Below are 18449 nucleotides of genomic sequence, written 5' to 3'. Positions count from 1 at the left end.
AGCCCAGTCTCACATCACCGTGCTCTGAAGGGAGAGTACTCTTCCGACTGAGCCCAGACTGCTGCTCTCTCCGCTCAAGCCGAACAAGCGAGCAAATCCCAATCACTCAACCTGAGCCAAGGCTTTTTCTAGACTGGGGGAAAAGTGGTTTGTTTAAATAGGCTAGGTAAGGTTTGTCTACACTTGAAAGGTAATTCGGATTAAGGCTGGGGTGTGAATTTAGCTATTCCTGGGTGACTCCAGTTTATTCTATCCTGCACCTGAGAAACCTTCCCCACCAAGCGGCGTTTCCTTGCCACTGTCACGTTCCTGTGACAAGTGTCACCCGTGCCGGATAGGCGCCAACCTGCAGGTACCGACGTCCGTGGCAGGTCTGCAGCTGGCAGCCGGGTGGAGGCTCCCACCTGGTGCCATTGCCATGACTTGCCCCAGGCAGGCTAGAAAGGAGCCGGCCCGGGGCTGAGGGCTGGAGGGTTTCGTGGGGGCAGATCTTTAACAAGGCTCCTGCCCCGTTTCAGCTCCACGCGGAATCGAAGCCCCGCAAGCCCAGGGCTGGGCGGGCGCAGGGGAGCCCGCCTCCCACTCGGGGCGGGGAGCGGAGCCGCTTTCCCTGCGCTACTGCTTCCCCCCTCTAGGGGGCGCTGTGGGGAGGCGAACGCGCCGCAGCGGTATGTCCCTGTGCGCGGTCCGTAGCCTGGCGGCTAGGCTGACGTGTGGCTGCGGAGGGGGCAGCGATGGCGGCCGCCTGGGAGGAGATCCGCAGACTGGCTGCCGACTTCCAGCGGGCGCAGTTCGCCGAGGCGGCGCAGAGGTGAAGGGACTGGGGTACCCCCTCCTCCGCCGAGTCCTGGCAACCGAGAGGAGGAGCCCAGCTACGCGCGCGTCTCACCCCCCCGCCCCCCGGACTCGGCCCGCGGAACCCCCGAGCCCAAGCGCTGGGGGGGATGGACAGCGCCGGGCACTGCGTGTTTGACGGTTGTGGGGAGGTCCGGTGCCCAGGACTCAGGGGTGGCGGGGGGAAGGAGAAGCACTCCGCCCAGTGGGGTGTGGGGCGGCCAGTATGCAGCGCCCTGCACTGGGGGCGGTGAAGTGTCGAGCACACCGCAGCCCGGATCATAACAAGGGTCACTGTGGCTGAAATTGGAGTAGAAAATACTTTATTTGCTCCGTGCCCAGTGCGTCCTGCGCCGTCACTGCAGAGTCAGCCAGTGTTTGGGTCTGGAAACCCATTTTTGAAATAGGAAAGCGGTTATGGTAAAACTACAGAAATGGGCAAGTGAAACTAACAACTCACATTTTAAAGTTGATGGGATTTCAAACTGATAGCGCCCTTCTCAGTTCCAGCCTCCTATTTATCCACCTCAGCAGATCAGCTAAATATTTAATCTTTTGGTAGTGCTTTGTCTTTATCTGTCTTGACAAACAATTGTAATTTGTATAAGGGCAGTCATTTGCTTAATTGTTTTAACTAATTTCAAAATCAAACTCCAAAGTAACAAATTACAATCATAGGGCCTCATCCTGCAAAGTTGACAAAGAGCTTAACTTTGCTGATGTGAGCGGTCTCATTGAAACATTGACTATCCATGAGAGCAAGGAAACTGACTTCATTGATACTACTCACATGAATAAAGTTAATCATTTCTAGGAGCATTTGCAGGTACTAAAACCATGTTTTTAAAATGAAGAGAATTAGGATCTTGTATAAAATTGACATACTGAAAGTTTCAGAGGGGTAGCCGTGTTAGTCTGAATCTGTAAAAAGCAACAGAGGGTCCTGTGGCACCTTTGAGACTAACAGAAGTACTGGGAGCATAAGCTTTCGTGGGTAAGAACCTTCCCTTGCAACTGAAGAAGTGAGGTTCTTACCTACGAAAGCTTATGCTCCCAGTACTTCCGTTAGTCTCAAAGGTGCCACAGGACCCTCTGTTGCTTTATACTGAAAGTTGTGTGCAGAGAATAGCAAAATAATCGTTCAGTTTGTAAAATTTGAAAAGCTTCAGTTATTTATCCCAAAAGTAGAAGTTCTCATTTAAAATGACTTGGTTACTCTTTATAACGTCCACAGGCTGTCTGAACGTAACTGCATAGAGATTGTTGCTAAGTTGATTGCTGAAAAGCAGCTGGATGTAGTGCACACGCTTGATGGAAAGGAGTATATCACTCCAGCACAGATTAGCCGAGAAATACAGGATGAGCTTCATGTTTGTGGTGGTAAGAGTTACATTTGTTTTTCTTCACTTCAGTTAAATTAATAGCAAGATCATAGAAAATAATTCGGGGATTCAAAGATTGCCTTTGTCCTTCAATAAACTTAATATTACTTAAATTTGCATTTCCCCGTTGCTTCATTGAGGATTGTCTCCCTTCCAAACTCCGGCCACTGGCTGGTTGTGAACCAGAATTGTCAATGTTACCTTATTTTGTGGTATCAAGAATATAGGACAGGGATGTTACAACGCACAAAAAGAAATCTTTTAGCGCCCTTAATATATTGCTAATATTATTATTTTTATATATATAAATATATTTATATATATACACACACACACACATATACATACACGCTGTAAGCCAAAATATGTGCTTTGATATCTTATGGGCATTAATATTATTCATATCTTGTATAGTAAATTAAAATAGATTTTTATAAATTCAGTAAATGTAGTGCTGTGTTTAATGATTGTTAATGACTCCATCACTATCAGATTAAAAGTGTGAGTAAGACTGAAAAAATTCATTGTACTTTTGTGGGCACTTAAGGCCTGATCTTGTAGTACAAAATAAGCATTTGCATGTGTATATGAGTGGTTTTGTTTCGTACTGAACATTGTTATTTGATGGTCAGAAATTATCTAAACATGATTGGTGTATTTAGACAGTTTTCAAAGACAAGTTAAAGAAGGTTGTTGAATCAAGCAAACCACTCAACTAACCAATCATTTTCCTCTGTGGAGGAATAAATGTATGTGCAGTTATAATCAGAAAAGTGGATCTAAAACGTTCCATGATGAGGTTTGATTTCTCAAATACTCACTTCACAAGTAGATTATTTTTGAAAGGTGTGTATATCTGTTAGAAAACTTACAATAATATAACTATCAATTTAAAACCAATATAATTATGCCAGTGAAAACCTCTAATATAGATGCATTACAGCCATAGGAATTGTAATTTAAACCAATTTAAGAACATCTCTGTTGGACTGGTGTAACTAGATTTGATGTTAAATTGACTTAGTTTCATCTGTGCAAATTTTCTAAATTTTCTAAAATAGATGAGGTCTGAGAACAAGGCCTGCAACCTTGACTCAGAATCTGAAAATCATATTTGTTTCTGCATCTTACATCATCACTAGCAATAAAAATGTCTCAATCAGAATTTAGAATCAATTTTGTTGATGTAGAAATATAGAATAATATCCAGCCCATTCTTCCATGTCTATATGATATCACAGAATGAACAGTAGTAAAAGCTTTGCTGTATTAGGTGTGGTTTAGATGCACAGGGAGCATATATGGCTTAAACTACCCATTTGTCTATAGCAAATGGGTAGTTTAGCCTACAGATTTCTACCAACATAACTCTATCAGTCAGAGGTGTGAAGAGGTATGATCCCTGCCCAACAGCTGTGTCAACATAAGCCCCTAATGCAGACACAATTATAACAGTAAAACTACACTTTTAAACAATATAGCTTGTTTTACCTGTGTGGAGTCATTTTACTATTCTAATACGAAGCTCTGCTTTCCCAGTATAGCTGCGTCCACCCTAGGTGCTGATACAGTATACTGTATTGCAGGGATCGGCAACCTTTGGCACGCAGCCTGCCAGGGTAAGTACCCTGGCGGACTGGGCTGGTTTGTTTACCTGCCGCGTCTGCAGGTTCGGCTGATTGCAGCGCCGACGGATGTGCTGTCCGCCGCTTCCCACAGCCCACATTGGCCTGGAGCAGGAACCACGGCCAGTGGGAGCTGTGATCGGCCGAACCTGCGGATGCGGCAGGTAAACAAACCGGCCCGGCCTACCAGGGTGCTTACCCTGGTGGGCCACGTGCCAAAGGTTGCCGATCCCTGCTGTGTTGGATAAACATTCCTAGTGTAGACATGGCCTAAATTAGAATGTGGAGAAAGCATATGGTACCTCTAGTTAATCTGAAGTCTTTCCCCCTTGTGTGAAGTTCATATCATCATATGGTTTGGAAAATAAGTTCACACACCTGCCACATTCATGCACTATAGCTGATTTTTCCGAAGATTACCTTGTCAGCTTGGCAAAAGTTCAAAGTTGTTACCATTTGATAGCAGTTTTCTGGCACATGTGGAAAGGATTGGTGGCTTCAGTTCCATGTCTAGTAGACTGGTGTTCCTCTTCTAGTAGTGTCCCTATGGGTGCTCCACTCTAGGTGCACTTGCATCCCCTGCGCCTTTGACTAGAGATTTCTTCAGCAGTGTCCGTTTGGCCTGTGCATATGTGTTCCTCAGCCTTGTGCTCCATCCCGTTGCTATATGGCACAGTGCGGGCTAACCCTTCTCAGTCCCTTCTCAACTGTCATGGCTTTCGACGAAGTTGAGTTTTGGCCATAGGTGCTGGAACTAGGGGTGCTAGTGGTCTGAAGTGGTTTCCACTATATAAAGGGTTTACAGTTTGATGCTGACATTTGAAGAAGTGGGTTTTTTACCTACGAAAGCTTATGCCCAAATAAATCCCTTAGTCTTTAAGGTGCCACCGGACTCCTTGTTGTGGATACAGACTAACACGGCTACCACCTGATAGTTTGATTCAATGGCTTTCAGCTACCCCCATTATACAAATTGTTCCAGCACTTTAGGTTTTGGCTCAACTGTGGTCTCTTAGCTTTTGTACTTAGTATATTAAAGTAATTAGTTAGTTGTTTTTTTTTTAAAAAGTTATATATATATATAGCTTTTAGATTATCCCCCCACCCCTGAGGATTTTTGCCCTTTCCAAAGGTATGCTTGGTTCTCCCGGATTCAAGCATTGCCTGTCATACTGGGAGGCAATCCCAGTGAGTGATGGACACTCCCGCTGCATCCATTGCCTTAGGGAATGTCATATTTCCCAAAAGTGCAACTTCTGTCTGGTGTTAAAATCTAGAGCCAGAAAGAACAGGGAGATAAACTTTGACTCCTTAAGATGGAGAACTTGCTGCGTCTGGGCTCTGACACAGATCAAGAGCTCTTCACCCTCCCCCTCTTGCATACACCAGTTTCCGAATAAGTCAGCTGCCTCTGAACCGCACTCAAGGGCATCTAAGAGGAAGATCCAAGATTCCTCTCATAAGTCTTCCAGTGACCGTGCTCCAAGTTCTCCAGGTAGGGAACCTACATCAAAGAAATCAAATATATCAGCTCCCTCGGATCCCATCGGTCTCAGACATGGTTTCCCTGAGGCTGCTGATTTCTCAAGTACTGAGAGCTCCGCTAAGTGAAGAACCCCTAAAATATTGGGATCTGAGAGACCTTTGATACTAACAAGAGACTGCAGTGGCAAGAAGAGCTCTACCATGGTACTGGAAAAGTTTGGTTGGGCTCTGTCTGGATTCTGCCTGGAGCGTTTGATACTCACCTTACCATCGCTACTGTTACTTCAGCACAAGCCCTGGACACGATACCAACAATGCTGTCAGTACTGTAAGATATCTGGTTTCTCCAAGACCTCAGACTTCATTCTAGACTCTTGATTCACCATTGTTCAACACCTGTATCTTTTTGGCACCAAGAACTTCCAGATCTCCAGACACCTGCCCGATACTGATGGTGATACCTCAAGCTCCTTCTGCTCTCTCACCATTACCAAGTGACTTAGAGGAGAAGGATTCTGAGGAAGATTTTGCCTCAACCTCCCAAATATCTGTTCAAGGCTCTCCACTCCGCCCTTATGGAGCCTTTTCCTAAGGAGCCTGCACTCACTCATGACAGATGTCCACAGCTACCATCCCGCTGGGATGAGCACCTATGGATTCCACCATCCGTGCCATACGTGCCACCCTCTTGGCCATACTGGAACCCCTGGATGAAGCTGTCATGCCACCTCCACCATCCCTGGCTGGCGATTTTAAGCAGTTTCAGGATCTCATCAAGAGCATCGTGGATTCTTTACAGATCCCTCTTGAGAAGATTGAATCAGTAGATCTCAACCAGTGATATGTGTACTCCTGGGGGTAAACAGAGATCTTCCAGGGGGTACATCAGCTCATCTAGAGATTTGCCTATTTTTACAAGAGGCTGCATAAAAAGCATTAGCAAAATCAGTGCAAACTAAAATTTCATACAGAGAATGACTTGTTTATTCTACTCTGTATACTGTACGCTGAAATGTAAGTACAATATTTATATTCCAATTGATTTATTTTATAATTATATGGTAAGAATAAGAAAGTAAGCAATCTTCCAGGAATTGTGTGCTGTGATACTTTTGTATTTTTGTCTGGATTTGTGAGCAATTATTTTTTCAGTGAGGTGAAACTTGGGGGTACACAAGACCAATCAGACTCCTCAAAGTGTTGTACTTAAAGTACTGCACAGGATCTTTTCAGGGGGAATAAGACAAAACGCCACATTTATTAGTAATACATGTATTCATTAACACTGTATTATATGCATATAATATATTACACTTACACACACACACAAACACACTCCGTCTTGTTGTTACCAATTAGTTGCTCCCCTTAACTTTACTGGCCAGGTGAGTTAGATGGGGGAGGGGTGGAGCCGGGCTTCTGCCGATCTGGATCGATGCTCCCATGTTGACAAGACGAGACCCGGGGTCCTCTGCAAGACACCTCACTTTTATAGCAGCTTCCCTCTCATGCAAATCTAGACCAGATTCAAACTCTGTGTCTGTGTCCATTGGTCCTTTGTGCTGCTTTCTTTTGAGTGTTGTCCCAATGCTGCAAAGAGGGTGTTTCCAAAAGAAGGTGCTTGCTTCTAACCCCCGAGGCCGTCGGTATGTCTGCTTGTCTTTAATGAGCCCACTTGACATGTTTTATTGTTCTTGGGTCTGGTTCCCAGCCCCTCTCCAACAGTTGAGGCTGTCTGGAGGTGCTGCCTTTCATGCCTTGCTCATCCACACCTCATTCATTCAACAGGGCAATTGATTAAAAGTGGGTGGGGGAGAGCTCTTGTTCTACTGCTAGCAAAAAGAAATTTTTCTTCTATCTTATTCTATCCTTAGGGGCTATAATATTCTACCAAGGGCAATGCAAAGTTTCTAAATGAGGCTTTGATACAAAGTCCCAGGATACAGAGGTCACACGTGGGTAGACCCACCACAAGGTTATATGAAGAGGCACAATGTAAAGTTATATGAAAATTATCAGAGATTGATCTACAAAAGTAATCTGGAAAGGTTGAGAGTCACTGCATTGAAGAATTGCATCAGAAGCTGTTTGACATCCTCCATATAGCCTCTTCTGCCCGCATTGCCCTGCCAGTCAACAAGGCACTCCTGGATCCTGCAAAGGTCATCTGGCATACTCTGGCCTCAATTTCTCACACGTGCAAAAGGACAGCCAAAAAATATTTCCCTCTAAGGCAGGGATCGGCAACCTTTGGCATGCGGCCCGCCAGGGTAAGCGGCCTGGCGGGCCGGGCCGGTTTATTTACCTGCTGCGTCTGCAGGTTCAGCCGATCACGGCTCCCACTGGCTGCAATTCGCCGCTCCAGGCCAATGAGGGCTGCAGGAAGCAGCGGCCGGCACATCCCTCAGCCCGCACTGCTTCCCGTAGCCCCCATTGGCCTGGAGCGACGAACCGTGGCCAGTGGGAGCTGTGATCGGCCAAACCTGCGGACGCGGCAGGTAAACAAACCGGCCCGGCCCACCAGGCCGCTTACCCTGGCAGGCCGCTTACCCTGGCAGGCCACGTGCCAAAGGTTGCCGATCCCTGCTCTAAGGGTCATAATTTTTATTTTCTCACCCATCTCTTAAATCCTTGGTGGTTGAGGTAGTTAACAAACATGGTAGGCAGAACTACACTAAATCTACACTCTATGATAAAAATCATAAGCATCAAAATCTGATTCAACTACTTTACAGTTTAGAATCGCCAACTATCTGGCCTTACTGGCGAAGTACAACTGCACAAATTATACCAAGCTAAACTCCTTTATTGACCATCTGCCGACAGAACACAGAGAGCAGTTCCGGTCACTTATTGCAGAAAGCCAACTCCTCACAGGATATCTCTGCAGGCTTCTCTCAATGCTGCCAATGCTACTACTTATTCTATTTCTACAGCAATGGTTATGAAGAGGGCCTCCTGGCTTCCCAAAGCAGGTCCAGAATACGGTAGAGGACCTGCCTTTTGATGGCACTAAGTTGTTTGCTGGCAATACAGATGAATCCCTGCATACATTAAAAGTTTGAAGAGCCACTTTACAATCTCTGGGGAGCTACACATGTGTTCTGAAGAGAAAATTTAGTAGGTCCCAGAAAGCACAGATTCCCATCCTGTGCAGTTTCTGAGTTAGCAGAGGCCATACAAACCTCATCACAAGAGGCAGAGGTTTCAGAGGAGGAAACTACCCATCTCCCAGCCTTCAACTTCACAACTTTGCTCTTCAAAGGATCAATTTTGATGGGAAGGTTGGGGTCCTGAGCTGCCATCCTCTTTCTTACCAGCTGTAATGCTTCACATGCCTTCCTGCATTCAGCAACTGCCTTCACCATAACTATGGACAAATGGGTTTTAGAGATCATTTACACAGGGTACTCTATCCACTTCAATTCTCTTCCACTCACCAACCCTCCTACCCTCTTCAGGGACTCCTCCCACGAGAACCTGCTATGGCAGGAAATAGACTCTTTTCTACACCTGTGTACTATAGAATCAAGTTCCACACAGTTCAGAGGGAAGGGGTTTTATTCCGGGTATTTCCTGGTTCCAATAAAAAAAAATGATGGTTGGAGACCCATCCTAGATTTAAGACTCCTCAACACATTTGTGAAGGCACAAAAATTCAGAATGGTGACACTTGCAGTGATGATTCTATCACTCCTATCATTGTAGTATGTAAAGGCACAACTTGGACTTCTATCCATACATTTGCTGTAATAATTCATGACACTGCTTCTGATACCATGTTTGGCTCAGCTGTACTTTTTTCCATACTGAACTGGACTCTGAAGCTCTCTCCTCCTTAAAGGGGAACTGCTTGGTAGTCAGCTAGAGTGGGGCATTCATGGGGACACTACTTGAAGAAGAAATGGTCATTCACCCTGTGCAGTAACTGTGGTTCTTTGAGGTGTGTGTTCCCATGTGTTCTCCACTACCCGCTCTCCTTTCCTTCTGTCATGGGGCTTCGTGGAGGTTAGCCTGTGCAATGCTATATAGCAACAGCGTGGGGCACGAGGCTGAGTAACACGCAAGTGCAGGCCTAATGGACATTGCTATGAGCAATCTCCTATCAAAAGCGCAGGGAGTGCAAGTGCACCTAGAGTGGAGCACCCTTAGGGGGACAGGACACATCTTGAAGAACCACAGTTACTGCACAGGGTGAGTAACCACTTCTTCATGTTTTGTTGGCATCATAACTTGACAGTTTCAGCACAGAGGTAAAGGGGGAAGAGTCTCAACAGTTCTTCTACCTTTAGAGAAACTGTGTTAACGTTGTCTTTAGGCACATAGGGTAGGGTGTCATGGAAAATCTTGCACTGTGGCTGCCATTGTGTGGATATTTTCCTCTGATTAAACAGATTTCAGCTTAAAATGCTGTCAGTCACACTCCTTGTGATCACTAAAAAAATAATGAAATAAAGTTCATACTTGATTGGCTGTGCTGCATTATAAACCTGTTCAAAGCTATTTGATATACTAAATACTTAAATTATATTTGTATTTTTTCAAAGGTCGAGTAAACATTGTTGACTTACAACAGGTAATTTTTTGTTATTAAAAAAATGCATATACTTTGTTTCTCCATTTATACTATATCAGTCTCCAAGTAAGTGCTGATGTTGAAGTGCTGTATAGCAGCAGTTGCAAAATTGGTGGCACTTCTCACTAACTTTGACTACTTTGTCCATTTGTGTATCACTTCACAAATGTGGTATTCATGCTTACTCTGATTTTGAGATAAATATTACTATACTCTGTAGTTCTGTGACACTCTTTAAAATTACCCCTAAAAAAAGAAGCAGGGCTTTCTTGATGATTTGAATATCTCTGCTTTCTTAAATTGAGAAGTACAGGTGGATAAGAAATGTCTGCCTTTGCTCAAATTTAGAGCGATGGTGTCATACAGTGAAATATAATAAATTTTGCATGGGTCCTCTCTCTTCCTTCATTAATCTCTTGTTTCCATTAACCTCTGTCCCCCAGTAATCTTCTGTGACTAATTTTTCCTTCTGTCTCGAGCAAAATTGCTTGAAATCAGAAAACCTTCTATAAGACAATGAGTGTTTCTGTTCAGAGCTTTACAAAAATCCTAATTTTCTTGGACCCTTTAACCTAGTCGTAATTGCAAGAGATTTTTTTAAAAGCACAAATGCTTCTGTTCCAAGCCCCAGACTTACTTGTACATAAATATGATAGAGCAAATAACAAGCAGATATCCTTTTCAAAGTATAGTGTCTTAATGTCTGAAAATTAATTTGAATTTAAGGGACTGATGGATTTATTTTTTTCCAGATAATAAATGTAGACCTGGTCCATATTGAAAGCCGAGCTAATGACATTGTTAAATCAGACAGAACTATTCAGCTGGTGCTGGGACAGTTTATAAATGAGTGAGTATCTTCAGGAAAAAGGTATACAGTGGTCCAGAGATATGACTTTAGATGTTATAGATGCAGTATAACTGTAGTCTTCTATTATTAATTATGCTTCAGAGCTTATTCTTGAGGCAGAGAATAGACTTTCGTGGACTAGAACCAATGACGTGCTGAGCACCCTTGTCTCCCATAAAAATCCATGTTCAGGTCCCTTTGAAAGGAAAAAATGTGTGTGTTTTTATGAGGGGGTTGTGAAGTTAATTCTTCTTGTTCCATATAAGGAAATAAAGGAACAGGTTGCAGACTAGTGGGTTGGTTAGCAGAATTTTAAAAATACGACCTTTTCCCTGTAATAGTTGTATTGAGCAAGATGAATTCCCACAGCCCATCTATTTCTATTTTACAGTAAGTTCCAGTGTATTTATGCATATGCTGGAAAAATGTTTACTCTGAACAAATAAATTAATAATGAGGCAGGATAACTATACGTAAAAAGATGCAAGTTGAATTGGGAACGTCACACTAATGTCTTTTCTTCCTGGTTTTACATAAGGAGTTACCTCGACCAATTAGCAGAAGAAATAAACGATAAACTACAGGAAACTGGTCAGGTGACAATATCTGAACTCTGCAAGGCATACGACCTTCCAGGAGACTTCTTGATACAGGTTACTGCATGTTATCTACCCTTTCATATAGAAATGTTGAATTCTGAATTGAAGAAATAGTTCCCTCTTATAGCAACTTTATTATCCAGGAAACAAAGATGATAGTTATATGAAGTCTTGGGTAGTGTCCTAAGCAGGTCAGTATTAAATCTCTCAGGTTTGCATTTTAGTGGCTATGAACTGATTTAGGTTAAAATTTGCCAGTACAGTATTCCAGTATCTGAACTGAGCTAGGTTTCCTCTCAGCCATTGTGATCCTTTAGGAAAAAGGAATGAACATACTTTAAAGTGTGATCAAAGGATTTGAAAAACTGCCTTTGGGTGAAAGACTTAAGGGGCTCAGTCTAGTTAGCTTATAAAAGAGACGGTTCAGGGCTGAACTTGATCACAATCTATAAGTACCTACCTGGGGAACAGGAATTTGCTAATAGGAGTGCTCTTCAATCTAGAGGAGAAAAGTATAACAATATCCATGGGCTGGAAGTTGAAACTAGACAAATTTAGACTATATATTAAGATCCACATTTTTAACTGTAAGAGTAATTCAGCATTGGAACAACTTACCAAGGGTTGTGCAGGAGATCCTCTATCACTGGAAATTTTTAAATTAAGAATGAATGTTTTTCCAAAACAGGCCATAGAACTTCCCTTTCAATGAGAAAAGTTGTTTTTCAAAGGCCTCATTGAAAGGGAAGTCCTATGGCCTGTGTTATGCAGGTATTCAAACTAGATGATCACAATAGTCCCTTCTGGCTTTAGTCATCTTCTAAACACATTGTCCGGAATATATACACATGCAGTTTCTTTTTTGGTCCCAGATAATCTGAATGTTTTAAGTTACTAATTTGAACGCCGATTCCAATCTTTTTCCTTTTGTCTGGGGTTTTTTATTTTATTTTTAATTTCTTGCTGTTAATTTCTACTCTGACATCTCATCTCAGAAGAGTAGGTCAGGGACTTCCTTTGTCACAGACACAAAGGATTTAACATGAATGTGCAGCCCCAGAAATCCAAGACCAGATGGGTTTCTTTCACAATGTGTTCGTTCTTCATTCACCTGTAAAGATTGTAATATGTGTGGGAGAGGGAATAGTCATTACATAATTCAGGTCATTGTATGTATTATTAAGAAAGCTACTTTAACCTGGCGATTGCAGTTGGGTCAAAATAACACGACCTCACACACACAATCTGTGTGTTTTTTATAGTATCTTCTCAATATTCTCCAGTAACAATTACCATTTAAAATGCATTCTTATTTCTCAATACGTTGATTATTTAGACAAATTAACTTTCTAATCTACAGCTTAAATATATTTTCTTCTTTGCTGTGTAACTGTAAACTGTCGTACCAGCATTTATCATAACTTCTGTTCACAGACGTTGTCCCCCCGTCTGGGTAGGATTATCCATGGCCAGATAGATCAGGACAACAAAGGAGTGATTTTTACAGAGGCATTTGTAGCCCGGCATCGGGCACGCATTCGTGGTCTGTTCAGTGCCATTACTAGGTAAGCCCTGACACAAATATCTGTATGTAGAAATGTGTTTTACAGCATTCTTTATGCATACTGATTTATTTGTAATATACAAAAAAGAAAATAAAGGCATATGTAGGAGATCTTTTCAATTACAATTCATTTTACTGTGAGAGAGAATTCTGTACTTTTTTGGCGCAACATGTAATGTGAGCCCAGTCCTCTGCAGATGTACGAAGTTACTTGAGCAGCAGGAAAGCCTTATTCCTAGAAAAGGGAAAACTAGTTAGCTAAAATGAGCTAAATTACAATGAGAAAATATTTTGAAAAACTGGCTAAAACTGGTCATGAATTCACTGTGAATTCTTAATTTTCTGGAAAGTGTCCCCCTAATTGACATAATTACAGTTTGATACCCAGCAACCACACTTCATTTTTCAGAAATTTGGGTATCAGTTCAATAGCCGTCTTAATGCTCTATCTTGAGCAGGAACTTAGTTAGCAGAAGTTTGTGTGTGTATATATGATATTTACAGTAGTAGTAATACAATTTTAAACCGGTATGAATTTATAAATTTCATAAATTAAACAACCTGGCAGTAACAGTCTGACTAAAACACTTGATCAGTTTTGCAGAAAATACCTTTCTTGAGGGAAAAGTCCAGAGGTACTTGTCTTGTTTGTAGATTCTACTTCAATTTGAGAGTCTCTAGGCCTGTTTCATGTTTATTCTTTTTATTCTTTATAGGCCTACTCCTGTAACTAACTTGATCACTCGGTATGGATTTCAGGAACAACTGCTTTACTGTGAGTTTCTTTCAGATTTTGTTTCATGTATTTAGATTCTTTATTGTTGGAATTAATCATTTCAAATAAACCTTATAGTATTTAGTATTGTTTTTGCAATAAATAGCAGTTGGTCTCCTTTCCAGTTTAATGAGTAATAGACTTCTTGTGCTGTCCACAGCTCAAAGAAGTGTCTCTATATCTACAGCAATGAAAGCTCATTGATGGAATACCTCTAAGGGAGTGGAATGATGCAAGAAGTGCAATATTCATTTTTGTCTTCTATTTCATTATGTGCGCTCAGCTACTGGTATTTTTATCAATGGAGCACACAAAAGGGACAGATTTCACATAGCTGAATGACATTAACTGCACAGGATTTTTATTTATTGACTTTATTTTGCGATAGCTGAGGCAGAGCTTTTGTTATGGTCACAACTAGAGGTCTTAATAAGCAGGGAGATAAATCGCACTCTTGTTTGTTTGTTTTTTCTTTTATTTAAAAAAGAGCCTCACAAAATTACAATCCATGAAGATTTCCTTTTGTAGTCCTTGATTTGATCTCACTTCAACTATTGCAACACTTCGACTACCCAGCTCTCATGTCTCCTCTATTCTATACAAAATGCTCCCTCAAAGATCATCTGTCTTGTCTGTGGACTGACCACATCCTGCTATCTTCATTTGTGGGCTTCTCATCTCTTCTTATATAAAAGGGGGGGAGGGATAGCTCAGTGGTTTGAGCATTGGCCTGCTAAACCCAGGGTTGTGAGTTCAATCCTTGAGGGGGCCACTTAGGGATCTAGGGCAAAATCAGTACTTGGTCCTGCTAGTGAAGGCGGGGGCTGGACTCAATGACCTTTCAAGGTCCCTTCCAGTTTTAGGAGATAGGATATCTCCATTAATTATAATTATAAAGTTAATCTCCTTTTGTTTGCCTTCAGGGCCTCACATGACTTTGTTCTGTTAATGTTCTTGTCTTCCCTTTTTTCTTTCATTCTACATGGCTGACTGCCCCTTTAGGCTCTCCCACTGACATCTGAGTCTAATTCCCTTATGCCTACAATCCTCTCGCTGACCCTGACCCCAGGATTCCTCCACCCTCTTTCTTCAAACAAGCCAAATAACATTAGCCCAGTCACAACAGAAAATGAGCAGCTCTAATTCTAGTGATAAACACTAAATATACTAAAAAAATGGGGGGGGGTGGTGTTTATAAATATCATTAGAAAGGCATGAGCTTAACTTGATTTAGTTATTCTACTTGTTCATTGCCTTCCATTTCCTTTTACTTTGAATGCTGTCTTTTTAGGCCCCAGTTCTGCAACGAGAACCTGTAGGCCCAGAGCTCGACCTGCGTAGTTCCCTTTGTAGGTTTGAAGCAGGGACTTTGTCTTCATTCCTGTGTGGAGATCAAAGTGGTATCTTAATGCAGGAATTAGGGTACCGAGCCCAAGTAATTTTATCCCAAAATTGCTAAGGCTTCTGTCTAGACTGAGAAAGAAAGATAAGCTGAATTAATCATTGTTTCTTGTGACATAATTCAAAAATTTGACAAACAGTGTTGCCACATGAGGATTCTTATCACGCATAAGGTATTTCTGGGGGAATTCTGTGCCTAAAAATTCTGTACACAATATTTTAAAATTCTGCATATTTTATTTGTCAAAATAACACAATATAATTACACCAGTTTCAATTATTTTAGTAATTTATTTCAAAATACTTGTCAGCAAGTATGTCAGTAACAACACAGACAACAAAAGCTTTCCCCCAGGAGTAGAGAGTTAAAGAAACTCCTAGGACAATCCAATTCCTGTTTCTCTGTTAGACTGAGGTTCCCAACAAAAGTATGGGTGTGTCACACATAGAATCATAGACTATTAGGGTTGGAAGGGACCTCAGGAGGTCATCTAGTCCAACCTCCTGCTCAAAGCAGGACCAATCCCTAGACAGATATTTGCCCCAGATCCCTAAATGGCCCCCTCAAGGATTGAACTCACAACCCTGGGTTTAGCAGGCCAATGCTCAAACCACTGAGCTATCCCTCCTCCCCAAACGTATCAACTAAGCACATCTTGGGGGAAAACTTTGCCCCTTTGGTCTCAGACATCCACACCCCCTCCCCACCAGACCCCAGCCATAGGGCGCCCCCCTTAGCCCAGACACCCGCACCTAACCCCCCGAGCCCAGCCGGGGCCCCCCAGAGCCCAGTTGCGGGGCAACCCCCAACACTACAGCCGTGGAGTGCCCCCCTACCCCATTTTCCCGCATCCCCTATCCCCCAGTGCCCTGCTGTGGGGTGCCCCCCTAGCCCAGACGTCTACACCCCCTTGCCTCCAGAACCCAGAGATCTAGAGAGAGTGAGAGAGAGAGAGCCTGATGCTGGGTCCCAGGCTTGTATGGTATTTCTTGCACACTGCCTCCTTCCTTCACGATGTGCTGGGAACTGAAGGTGCCTGGAACTCTTCCCCCTCCCCTTCCCCAGCAGGTTCCTGTATATGTGAGCTGCAGAGTAGGGCTCTGCTGGGTCTAGTGGCCCCTAGTGCTTGCCAGCAGCTCTGCAGCACCAGTTCTGCGAGAAAATGAAATTCTGCACATAATTCTGCATTGCGTGGTGGCACAGAATTTGTCCATGAGTAATAAGGATATCATAAACTATACAGCAAGAGAACTCAGTTATATAATTAGTCTATAAAGAAATTAAGAAAAACAATAAACAATGTTTAGTTTAATTAGTTTCTTCAGTTGTGTCCTTTTTGAGAGCCTCCCACAGAGGGTTGTGTCTTCTATAGCAGTCAGACTGTAGGAGACACTCTCCTCTAGGCAAGCAAAAAGAGCAACTAATTAGGCTCCACCTATTCATTTTGGAACTATCTAATTATCCTAGGTAATCCAGGCAGTTTATTGGTGGCAAAGGGCAAAGTTCAAAGGTAGGTGATGTGACAGATGTGGTAGTGTCCTGCAATATCCTGAACAAACCTTTTTGAATTACATTGAAGTATTTAGGAGTTAATTGTATTAAAAATGCAAATATTTATGTATTATTGTGAGATGTATATAATGTCTACGGTGGGGAAACATGACTAATGTAAACCCTGGGAAGTGTTATGATCTTCAGAAGACTATTTGAAACAATGTACCAGACAAGAATGAATTTTTAAAGTTGTGGGTTTCCCAGGAAATGTCTAGGGGCAGGTGTATGCAAATATACTCCTTTCAGTTATGCAACAACTCAGCCTTTGGAAGCTTTGCTTGGAGGGGACCTTTGTCTGCTGATTAATTAGCTTTTAACATGAGAACAAGGTCAGAGGCCCAAACTGTATAAAGGAAGGACTCTCCGATTCAAGGGGGTGCTGGTTCTGAGCCAACGTGATTATAAACTTGTAATCACAGAAAACACCCTTGATGGGGTATGAAGGATTGACTGGCACCAGAGTCCTTGTTAGAGTTAGGGTGATCTCTGGTAAACGTATTAGCGTGTGTGTAGGTTCTTTTATTGTTTTAGTATGTTTTCTTTGTAATGTATTCACCTTAAGAATAAATGTGTTTATTTAGGAAAAACTGTGAGCAATTACACTGTTGTAGCCTCTGTGGAGAAAAGCAAAGCAGGCCTGCTTAAGCAGTCTGACTTGCTGGGAAATTCACATTATAGGCAGGGAACTGTGCAGCCTGGAAACACCTTAGTCAGAAGGAAGTGAGATACGTGTCTCTGCCCATAAGAGATGATGGTTGAGGAGCTGGGAGCCTGAGAGTAGGTGCCTTCGGTGGAGCATAGTGTGGGAATACAGGTGCAGTTTCCCTGAACTGTGGCAGGTAAATCCTGTTTAGATTATCATAGTGAGGGAAACATTTATAATTGGAAAACGGTGTAAGTGATCTTACAAATTCTGTGTACTTCAATAACTGGAAGAGACCTTTAGTTCAGTTGCTTAAAGAAGCCACTCAGCTATTATTCACTCTAAATCTATGTGGCTTTTTAGCCCACCAACTGACCCAAAGGGCTTGAAGCAGGCACATTAATTTGAATTTAAGATTTTAAATTTTTATTAAACTCCACAGTCTCTGTTTTAACATAGTCAATGTATATATGCTGTCCAGGAATGCATTGTCCAGCTATGCAGAGTTAAACAGGAAAATCTGTTAAACCTTATGTTGCAATAATATTTGTGTCCAATGCAATTTCATTATGTAGTTAAAATTGATTTCAGCAATTGTTCATGTAATGCTTAGTCGTTATTATGCAAGTCCTTTTAGCTACTAAAGTTTGAATTTTGGTTGTGACAGCCTCCTGCAGATCAACACTGGGGCTAACCGAGTTTGTTGATGCTTCTCTCTTTGTTCAGTGAGCAGCTTTTGTTCTTCATGTCGTTCCAATGTTCCTTCCTATACTCCGTTTCTCGGCTCATTTTCATGAATGTCAAAGAGCGTTTTATTCACTTTGATAATTTCTTGTAAATTTTAAAAGTAAAAGCTTTTTCTTTAATTTTGTCCATTTTCTGAATATAATTTCAGTTTCACAAATGTTTGAGTGCTGGAAAACATTTTCCAAATTAGTATAAATATAGGCCTTATCAAAGTTTTAGATATATAATATGATTAGGGCTATCGATTAATCTCAGTTAACTCACGCGATTAACCTCAAAAAAATTAATCGCAGTTTTAATTGTACTGTTAAACAATAGAATACCAATTGAAATTTATTAAATATTTTGGATGTTTTTCTACATTTTCATATATATCTTGTATTCTGTGTTGTAATTGAAATCAAAGTGTATAT

General features: G+C 42.0%; 1 protein-coding gene across 1 annotated transcript in view; it reads left to right on the top strand.

The window, feature by feature from the left end:
• The first annotated feature begins 653 nt into the window (after window positions 1-653).
• Window positions 654-18449, top strand: part of UFL1 (UFM1 specific ligase 1) — a 45157-nt gene continuing 27361 nt past the window's right edge. Inside the window, exons 1-7 of the mRNA XM_034766014.1 lie at window positions 654-811; window positions 2069-2214; window positions 9874-9902; window positions 10655-10752; window positions 11291-11405; window positions 12786-12916; window positions 13632-13690. Of these exons, the coding sequence (XP_034621905.1) occupies window positions 735-811; window positions 2069-2214; window positions 9874-9902; window positions 10655-10752; window positions 11291-11405; window positions 12786-12916; window positions 13632-13690 (655 nt within the window). The 5' untranslated portion in view covers window positions 654-734. The remainder of the gene's footprint in view (window positions 812-2068; window positions 2215-9873; window positions 9903-10654; window positions 10753-11290; window positions 11406-12785; window positions 12917-13631; window positions 13691-18449) is intronic.

Source organism: Trachemys scripta, chromosome 3 (genome assembly GCF_013100865.1).
Source record: "Trachemys scripta elegans isolate TJP31775 chromosome 3, CAS_Tse_1.0, whole genome shotgun sequence".
Taxonomy (NCBI): Eukaryota; Metazoa; Chordata; order Testudines; family Emydidae; genus Trachemys; species Trachemys scripta.
The sequence above is the reverse complement of the archived record's forward strand: the minus strand, read 5'-3'. Positions and strand labels throughout refer to the sequence as shown.